The sequence below is a fragment of the Oncorhynchus kisutch genome, linkage group LG8 (assembly GCF_002021735.2).
Source record: "Oncorhynchus kisutch isolate 150728-3 linkage group LG8, Okis_V2, whole genome shotgun sequence".
NCBI lineage: Eukaryota > Metazoa > Chordata > Actinopteri > Salmoniformes > Salmonidae > Oncorhynchus > Oncorhynchus kisutch.
This window is the reverse complement of record NC_034181.2, coordinates 55,024,314-55,034,475: the sequence shown is the minus strand read 5'-3', so window position 1 is coordinate 55,034,475 and position 10,162 is coordinate 55,024,314. Positions and strand designations below refer to the sequence as shown.

At 42.2% G+C, this 10,162-nt stretch overlaps 1 protein-coding gene across 2 annotated transcripts; it reads left to right on the top strand.

The window, feature by feature from the left end:
• Positions 1-2,933: 2,933 nt before the first annotated feature.
• Positions 2,934-8,279, top strand: LOC109895557 (transmembrane protein 208). 2 transcript variants are annotated; one of them, XM_020489330.2, is made up of 6 exons: positions 2,934-3,129; positions 3,417-3,512; positions 3,598-3,657; positions 3,834-3,970; positions 4,173-4,257; positions 4,359-8,279. In XM_020489330.2, the coding sequence occupies exons 1-6, from the start codon at positions 3,124-3,126 to the stop codon at positions 4,497-4,499; spliced, it is 525 nt and encodes a 174-aa protein (XP_020344919.1). In that variant the 5' UTR covers positions 2,934-3,123; the 3' UTR covers positions 4,500-8,279. The 2 variants fall into 2 exon arrangements, with proteins under 2 accessions (XP_020344919.1, XP_020344920.1); XM_020489331.2 differs by having other exon boundaries at positions 2,944-3,129; positions 3,636-3,657.
• Positions 8,280-10,162: the final 1,883 nt, after the last annotated feature.

Sequence of the window (10,162 nt, the reverse complement as noted above, 5' to 3'; positions counted from 1 at the left end):
CACAAGTGTAGCGTACGGACATGGAACAACATTAATACTGCCTGGGGAATAGACCTAAGACAGTGCCAGATGTATCATACAAATTCTAATTCATAACATATCATATGACATTGATGGACATCTACAAATTAATACATATGCTACGTTTCGTAGGGTATCATACTAAATGGAGTGTCTCGGATTTACAAAAAGAATAATACGAAATGCTCTGAGACCAGGTTGTTGCTTTGTTCAGTGCTAGTTACCTGTGCAAATTGTCGATGCTCAACAAGGGTAAGAATGCTCCAAGTTTACTACAGGCTTTCAACAGGTATGCAGCTAGTTGACGAGTCCAACAGAAATACTCAGGTATGCGTCTCCCTGCCCAAAGATGGCATCAATTAATATTGACTTGAGCAATGAGACCAGAGGGTAAGCCCAGGTTAGCCTCCTCAAGCCTGGGGTAGACAGATCCTCTCCGAGGTGTTTAATCATAGGATGAGTGACTCCAGTGGTTTCAATTCAAGGGAAACTGCCACTAGACATCTGGTTGCTATGGATTCACCCAGGATGAAGGAACATTTTGTAACTACAAGCCAAGCTTTCAGGCAGAGAAACATTATCATTTGGAAGTGGTGGTTCAGCCCTTAGAGCAGGGATCATCTACTAGATTCATCCGCGGGCTGTTTTTTCTTGAGCGGATGGGCCGGCGGGCCAGAACATAATTAAGAAATAAGGCCTTAGGGTGTGTGGTACAGTGCATTGGGAAAGTATTCAGACCCCTTCCCGTTTTCCACATTTTGTTACATTACGGAAATATCACATTTCCATAAGTATTTAGACCATTTACTCAGTACTTTGTTGAAGCACCTTTGGCAGCGATTACAGCCTCGAGTTTTCTTGGGTATGACGCTACAAGTGTGGCACACCTGTATTTGGGGAGTTTCTGACATTCTTCTCTGCAGATCTTCTCAAGCTCTGTCAGGTTGTATGGGGAGTGTTTCTGCACAGCTTTTTTCAGGTCTCTCCAGAGATGTTAGATCAGGTTCAAGTCCGGGGTCTGGCTGGGCCACTCAAGGACATTCAGAGACTTATCCCGAAGCCACTCCTGTATTGTCTTGGCTGTGTGCTTAGGGTCGTTGTCCTGTTGGAAGGTGACGCTTGGCATTCAGCCCAAAGAGTTTTTAATATTGGTTTCATCAGACCAAAGAATCTTGTTTCTCATGGTCTGAGAGTCTTTTAGGTGCCTTTTGGCAAACTCCAAGTGGGCTGTCGTGTGCTTTTTACTGAGGAGTGGCTTCCGTCTGGCCGCTCTACCATAAAGGCCTGATTGGTGCAATTTCTGGAAGGTTTTCCAATCCCCACAGAGGAACTCTGGATCTCAGTCAGAGTGACCATCGGGTTCTTGGTCACCTCCCTGACTAGGACCTTGTCCCCGGATTGCTCAGTTTGGCTAGGTGGCCAGCTCTAGGAAGAGTCTTGGGGGTTTCAAACTTCTTCCATTTAAGAATGATGGAGGCCACTGTGTTCTTTTGGAACTTTAATGCTACAGAAATGTTTTGGTACCCGTCCCCAAATTTGTGCCTTGACACAATCCTGTCTCGGAGCTCTACAGACAATTCTTTCGACTTCATGGCTTGGTTTTTGCTCTGACATGCACTGTCAACTGTGGAACCTTAATAATGTAATAATGTAATAATGTATCTCAGATTGATTTAGCCTCTGCTGTCCTAGCTTCAGGGGAAAGCTAGTTCCACCATTGGGGTGCCAGGACAGAGAAGAGCTTGGACTGGGCTGAGTGTTAGCTGCCCTCCCTCCAGCCTCTCCCCAGACAGAGGTTACCCCAGCTGCGGGTACCTGTACCATGGGCACCAATGAACCCGGACGAAGGCCACACTGGAAGTCATGATGAGGGTGCTGCTATACCACTCCCAGAGCAATCAGACCTGACCCTGGTAACTCCTGCTGGGACTGACCTGGAAGGGAATCCTGAAGAAAATTATGAAAATATTGATGAATAAATAGTATGTTGTGATGACCATGAGCCCATTGAAGCCAGACGTGACCCATCATCTAAGGATTTGTCCACAGCAGATACCTCTGAATACCCTGGCAAGAGGTACACGAATGGTTTACTCACACTGCATTTATGGTTTTAATGTGTTTGCAGGCAATCAAAACTGATCCTCAATCAGTCCAAGTTATGCAGGTAATGGTGGTGATAAAATACCAGTGGTGAAATTAAGGTGGTAAATTCCTAATGTTAGTGAAGGTTATACTTTATTGCTCATTATGCATTGTTTTCCATGTTTCAACTGCTCCTGATATGGCTGGCTTCATCCCTGCACCCTGCAATGGTCTGACTTGGTTAAATCCTGAGCCCTTGGGAAATCTTTGGTTTCAGGGATTAAAAATGCAAAAAAAGTAAGTGATGTGGTCAACATTTATACACACATTTTACATGGTCAAAATTCTATTTATTTCACTACAGTGGTCAGGGCTTCATCAAAATGTGATCATTCAAAGATTGTCTTATGAGTTGTTGACCTCAAGTGGTGATTGTATGGAAATACACTTTCGAATCAGTCAGACATAACCCAACAGGACAGGGTGCAGTAGTACTGAACTCTGCAGGCCAGTTGCCCAGTGAAGCTGTTCTTCCACTGCACACTGCTAGTATGGAGTGGAGCTGATCTCATGATCACCATCTACCTGGCACCATGTTTGATGCAGGTATATATGGTTGATTTGCTTATGTTTTATTTTGCATCTATATAGTTATTGTCAGGCATGGCTGTCAAAATGGTTCTGGTTGAGTTGGCCTATTGTTATATTTGTAAATGACAAAAATTGTACAATAACTACAACCAGTTGAATGCATTCACGTTCACGACGCCAGGTGGCAACAAAGTCATTTAGAAAAGAAAGTAATTTGAATTAGTGACGTCTTACCTGCGCCGGAAGTGTCATTCTTCAACGCTGACGCGTTACCTTTATCGAGAGCTCGTCACAGTTGAACGTCAAGCCTGTGTTATAACTGTCCATCTAAATTGCTCGAATACTGTACAAGTCGATGTCAAAAAAGTACCTACTACGCGTACGTGAAAGGAGCAGCAGCAGCAGCAGCACAGGGTTGAGGAACTAATGGCGGTAGGAGAATCTCTGATCTGCGTATGTTTCAGGTTGGGCAGAGAGCATAGGATAACGAGTCTACTATGCTTTATAACACCATAGCAATTAACTCACCCTCGGTTATAAGTACCTATTGACTAATTAAATAGAAAAACTGTGTATCAAAGCCAATTAATTAGCTTGAGCCAACGTTAGTTAACGAACCCTACACAGCCTGTCTCCATATTGATGCTAGTAAGCTATCTTACTTCCGAGGTCCATGCAATGTTGACCACACTAACAGCCTGCCTTTCTAATGCACACAGCCCAAAGGTAAGGTCGGCACTAAAGGCAAGAAGCAAATCTACGAGGAGAATGGGGCGACACTCAAGTTCTACACCAGAGTAATCTTGGGAGCCAACGTAAGACACCATCTTCCTTGTCAATGTTACCTTTTTGAATGGAAATTGTGACTAGTACAGCACCTGACACTTGTTTCTCTCCCAGGCGATATACACTGCGTTAAACCTCTTGGTCTTCTATAGCTCTTCAACGTTTTGGACATGGGTGAGCGAGTTTATTCTGTGTATGTTATTGACATTGATGGCTCCTCTACTGTTGAGCAGTAAAACTGGGACGAATGCGGATTAATAAATGTATTCTTTCCTCCTCTCTTCCTGGTTTCTCCCCCACTGTCTCATTCCCTCTGTCTCTCTTTCTTCCTCCATCTCCCACCCCTGTAGTTTGCCCTGGTGTTTGCACTAGCAGTGTATGTGGGCAGTTACCGCTCCATGACTGCCATGGCCAAAGCAGTGTTTGGTGAGGATGGGAGTTTGCTGGACGGAGGAATAGATCTGAACATGGAGCAGGGGATGGCAGAGTGAGTGCTCACACTGCAGGAGTGTCTGTTTCCGTGAACACGAGTGTGCAAACATACAGTGCGTGTGTGACAGAGAATTGCTAAGTATTACAGCCTGTTCAACATGCATGTAACATTGGTACCCTTATCTCCATTCAAGGGTACATCTCTCAAAGAGGTGATGGCAATGTGGTGCATTATGATGGATTCTTTGTCTTTATAGGCATCTGAAGGATGTTATCCTGCTAACTGCCATATTACAAGTGCTCAGCACCATCTCCTCCTGGTTCTGGTATCTTTGGCTGCTGGTGAGCGTTTACCCCATACTTGCTGTACTCTCTCTCTTTGGTTGTTTATTTTCCCTTTCTTATGGACCTCGTTGATCTCTTAATCAATCTGTGTGCGTCAGGCCCCGGCCCGTGCAATGTTCCTGCTGTGGGTGAACTTCCTAGGCCCCTGGTTTTCGGCCGAGACCCCTGGTGCCGCCCCAGAGGAGGTGAATGAGAAGAAGCAGAGACGACAGGAGCGCAGACAGATGAAGAGGTTCTAGCTTGGCCGACTGCCGCGGTATTTCTATACGCAGAATGAGTCTAAATACAGACAGCCAGGAACTCTACGGTTAAGTTATTCAGGAGGAACTTTTGACGTGTGCCCAAAGACATCCAGGTATGGATAAAGAACTGAACCGGACCCTGTGGGTTATCTGGTTTCCCTCTTTCGCCCCATCCCTCATCCTTCCCTTTCTTCCTCTCCCCACTAGCCCTATCCCTTTTTCTTTACATCTGGAGAGGAAATCGTCCTTGTTGGGCTGATGACATCATCACCACTAATACGTGCTGTCATATACCTTGACCTGTCATTTGTTTACATTCAATTGTTCATAATCTAAGTCTATGTATCGCATCTGAACTAGTGACAAGGATGTGGTGATCTTACCCTATGGCAGACATTTTTATTTTAGACACTGCTCATCAGCTCACACAATCATGCCCAATTCCAAATGGACAACTAGCAACAACCACCTAGGTGTTAATCTAGACCAAGGGGGAACTATTACCTTGCTTTTATAGCTATTTATTTCAGATCTACATGACGTGCGTAGGATTCGGTGCTAGGTGTTGATTTGGAATTGGGAAGGTTGAAATGAAATCCGGTTGTGCATTGTTCGCAGTGCACCGCTTAACGTCAATGTTCTCGCGGAGACTCTATTCACTGTTAATGCTGCATATGTAGGCTCAATCGGAAAGGACTTTTACACTGAACAAAAATACCAACGCAACATGTAAAGTGTTGGTTTCATGAGCTGAAATAAAAGAGCCGATATTTTCCATATGCACAAAAAGCTTATTTCTCTCAAATGTTGTGAACAAATTTGTTGACATCCCCTGTTAGTGAACATTTCTCCTTTGCCAATATAATCCATACAGCTGACAGGTGTGCCATAGCAGAAGCTGGTTAAACAGCAGGATCATTACCCGGTGCACCTTGGGCTGAGGACAATGAAATGGGCGACTCTAAAATGTGTTGTTTTGTCAAACCGATATCTCATGTTTTGAGGGAGTATGCAATTGGCATGCTGACTGCAGAAAGGTCCACCAGAGCTGCTGCTAGAGAATTGAATGTTCATTTCTACCAGAAGACGCCTCCAACATCATTTTATGGAATTTGGCAGTCTGTCCAACCGGACTCACAACCGCAGTGAACGTGTATGGCTTCGTGCTTGATGATGTCAACACTGTGAACAGAGTGCTCCGGAGTGGCGGTGGGGTTATGGTATGGGCAAGCATAAGCTACGGACAACGTACACAATTGGATTTTATCGATGGCAATTGGAACGCTTAGAGATACTGTGACGAGATCTTGAGGCCCATTGTCATGCCATTCATCCACTGCCATCACCTCATGTTTCAGCACTTTACACAATTTCTGGAAGCTGAAAATTGCCCAGTTCTTCCATGGCCTGCATACTCAGACATGTCACTCATTCAGCATGTTTGGGATGCTCTGGATCGATATGTACGATGCCGTGTTCCAGTTTCTGCCAATATCCAGCAACTTCGCACAGCCATTGCATTCCACAGGCCACAATAAACAGCCTGATCAACTTTATGCGAAGGACATGTCGCGCTGCGCTGTGGTCACACCAGATACAGACTGGTTTTCTGATCCACTCCCCTGCCTTTTATTTTTTTATTTTTTTTTAAGGTATCTGTGACCAACCGATGCATGTATGTATTCCCAGTCATGTGAAATCCAAAGATTAGGGCCTAATGAATTTATTTCAGTTGACGGAGTTCCTTATATGAATTGTAACTCAGTAAAATCGTTACATGTTGCATTTATATTTTTGTTCAGTTATTAATGGCGCATTGTCTAAATCCGCGATTGGATTGTATCTCGGCCCTGATCATCGTTGTCGCTCCCATCCTTCACAATGCTGAACAAATGATTTGATTTACAACCAATAACAGTTGTGTATATGCATTAACATTTTCAAGTGCATTTCTTCACAGCATATATAAGCAAGAGGAAATAAACAGTGCCTTCAGGAAGTATTCAGACCCCTTGGACTTTTTCCATGTTTTTGTTGATACCGCCTGAATTAAAACATTTATTAAATTGAGATTTTGTCACACGTGATATCGCATAATGTCAAAGTGGGACAAATGAATTAAAAATTAAAAGCTGAAATGTCTTGAGTTAATTATTCAACCCCCCTTTTGTTATGGCAAGCCTAAATCATTTTATGAGTAAAGATATGTTCAATAACAAGTCACATAAGTTGCATAGACTCATTCATTCTCATTCTGTAGGCAATAATAGTGTTTAACATGATTTTAGAATGAGTACCTTGCATCTCTGTACCCCACACATACAATAATTTGTAAGGTCGAGCAGTGAATTTCAAACACAGATTCAACCACAAAGACCAGGGAGGTTTTCCAATGCCTCGTAAAGAAGGGCGGCTATTGGAAAATGGCCAAATGTTTACAACATTGTAGTTATTCCAGAATACTAACCAAATTGACAGTGAAAAGAACGAAGCCTGAACAGCATAAACATATTCCAAAACATGTTTGCAAAAAGGCACTAAAGTAATAATGCAAAAATGTGGCAGAGCAATTAACTTTTTGTCCTAAATAAATTTGATGTGTTAAGCTTGGAAATGGAATGTTGCTAAGCACAGGCAGAATCCTAGAGGCAAAACTGGTTTCCACTGCTTTCCACCAAACACTGGGAGGTGATTTCACCTTTCAGCAGGATAATAATCTAAAACACAAGGCCAAATATACACTGGAGTTGCTTACCAAGAAGACTGTGAATGTCCCTGAGTGGCCAAGTTAGTTTTGATTTAAATCTACTTAAATCTATGGCAGTACCTGGAAATGGTTGTCGAATGTATAGTGACTATCAACAACCAATTTGACAGAGCTTGAGTAATTTTTGAAGAATAATCTGCGAATGTTGCTCAATCCAGGTGTGTAAAAGTTCTTAGACATACCCAGAAATACTCACAGCTGTAATCGCTGCCAAAGGTGCTTCTACAAAGTATTGACCCAGGGGTATGAATACTTATGTAAATGAGATTTCTGTATTTCATGTCCAAAACATTTGTAGAAATGTGTAAAAACATGTTTTCACTTTGTCAGTATGGGGTATTGTGTGTAGATGGATGAGGGGGAACAAATCTATTTAATCCATCTTGAATTCCTTCTAACACAACAAAATGTGGAATAAGTCAAGGGGTATGAATGCGTTATAAAGACGCTTTAGTAGTATACCTTTTTGTGATGTGTAGCCATCTTGGTGTGAAATCAGTATTTTGTTCTGTTTCTTTCTCCATATCTCCCAACATAATGACCCAGGCTGTGTCATCACTCCCTTTTGCAGATGTGATAGAACTGTCGTCTCAGATCCGCAAAAGGGGAGTGATGGAGGGTAGATCGTAGAAAACAGCTTCCTGTAGCTAATGCATCTCCAGTGAGTGAGTTATTGCCTGAGCCATTGACAAGCATAGACAAGGTGCTAGGAATGGGGCTATGACCTATGACTGCTGTTCTGGCTTTACCAAAATCATATTTGAATAATACACATGAAATGGAAGTATATATTGATGCACTGGTAGTTAGTTGGCAGCAACTTGTGTAATCAATATGCCTATACATTGTAAGCATGTCAATGCAGAGGTGACGTGGTGGTTGAACTCTTCAGAAATGTCTGCCTTTTTTACGATCAGCCAAATACTATGTAAGCCTAGATATTGTTGCTACAAAGTCTTAATGTACATATGATTAAATTGATTTCAGTATAAAAACAACCTGTCTGAGGACTCATTTTGTCTGTTTTTTCACAACGATTGAACAAGTACATTTACTAGCTTTTGATCTGTTATTTCAATGTAAGAGAGCAAACATCTGTGTCCAAAAGTCTACAGTATTGTTTGTGTTTTCAATAAATGTATATTAAAGTAACCTTTTCACGATTTTAAAATCAGAAAAACGTTCAAGCAACGTTCAAGTAAAAAGAATTTGGGGGGACTTTTATTTTGAAAATGATCCGTATGGTCATGTGACCTTAAAGGCTGTTGCTACATCCATTTTAAAATTAAAGTAATGATATGTACACATATAACTTAGAAATGCTTCATGAGCTTAGTTCAACTGCCGTGCTACATTCAAACCCAAAATATAAGCTTGTTTTATGCCCATGTTTGTAAACACTATAGAGCCTCAAAACATGGTTAAAACTATAACGTTGATATCATGGATGGTCAGTCCTTGCATGCATAGCTCTTGTCTGTGAATTTGTCTGTATATTTCTCCAGCCCATCCTTCAGCTTTTTACCAAAACGGGTGGGTTGCCCTCTGTTATTGTTTCAATGGCAGATTGCCGCTTTAATGGAGCTTGCTTCACAATGTATCCAATTCAAAAAGAGATTGTAAACATTTTTGCACAATCCCTGTATTTCTATGGACCTCCTCCTCTGTTCATAGTCTGAACATGAACTTCCGGGAAACACTTAGCGCCACTTCAATACCGAAGTTGCATTTCCGTAGCAGGTTAGGAGACTGAACAGGGTTAAGGTTTGTGAAAATGTTCTCCGAACCTGCCACGAAAATGTATTGGTCATGGGCTGCAGGTTTTTGGGCTACTTCTAAATTGCATCACGGCCGTCATTACATTTTTCTTTAAAAATATATATTTCACTGTGACTTGCCGCTGACTATCAGGTAGTGAAGTAGCCTGTTGCTGAGTCAACTGTGAGTGAGTGCATGAGTGGTGGGGAGGGCCGGAGGGGGTAGTTGAATGTTGAGACTGAGTGCTGCAGCTGAGTCACATGAGTGAGAGGAGACAGTCATGACAACTTTGACCAGTTGTAGGTAGGTGGGTGCTCTAGAGTGTGAATCTTCAGTTCTTGGGTCTGGAGTGCTGTGTGTGTGTGGAAATGTTAAATGGAAGTTATGAAACTCCCTCGTGTGCTTCTGATATGGCCACAATGAAACTGATATTGAATGTGGAGAGTGATACATCCAGGGGCGCAACTTTCACCCCCCCCCCCCCCCCCCCCCCCCCCAGTTTTATCATTGGTATCGGACACAAACCAAGGGAATGTTGGGCTTTAGGGCCAAGCGGACGACAACGAGCGATCGGGTTGGCTGTTTGAAGTGTAGATAATGTGTCCTCCCCACTTCTAAAACTAAAGTTGTGCCACTAGATATGTTGGCCATTAAGTAGCCTATCATTTTCTATGTAGGCTACTATATCCTACCATTTGATGCAATAAATATGTTGAAATGATATCACTGGAGTCATTGCAAATACATTTTTGCCACTTGTGTAGCCTACCTGGGGCTGGCAAATGGATTTAATAAATTGCCTATAACTTGCAGTTTGTTGTTGTAGCCTTGTGTTATTATGCAATTATTAATGGCTATGTTTAGTTTGTGAAATTGGACGTTATCCATTGTGAATATTGTCACAGTTCTATCGCAATTGCTTCAGATGTTAGAATGCATTATATAGAAGGTAATAGTCAGTCAGATTAGGCCACAGGTTACATTTTTATTTATTTTTTAAATGTAAAACCCATTGTTGTTGACAAGCATAGGCCTATTCAGGTAATATCCATAATTAATATATGATTTAAATTATTTAATTATTAGTGATTTAAATGACAACCCCATCCTCAGGAGACTATTCCAGCAGGCTAAT

What these genes read in the sequence shown, in the direction of transcription:
- LOC109895557 (XM_020489330.2), top strand. An exon ending in CTTCAACGTTTTGGACATGG is followed by an intron (nt 3,658 to 3,833) that starts GTGAGCGAGTTT and finishes CCACCCCTGTAG; the next exon opens with TTTGCCCTGGTGTTTGCACT. An exon ending in ATGGAGCAGGGGATGGCAGA is followed by an intron (nt 3,971 to 4,172) that starts GTGAGTGCTCAC and finishes TTGTCTTTATAG; the next exon opens with GCATCTGAAGGATGTTATCC.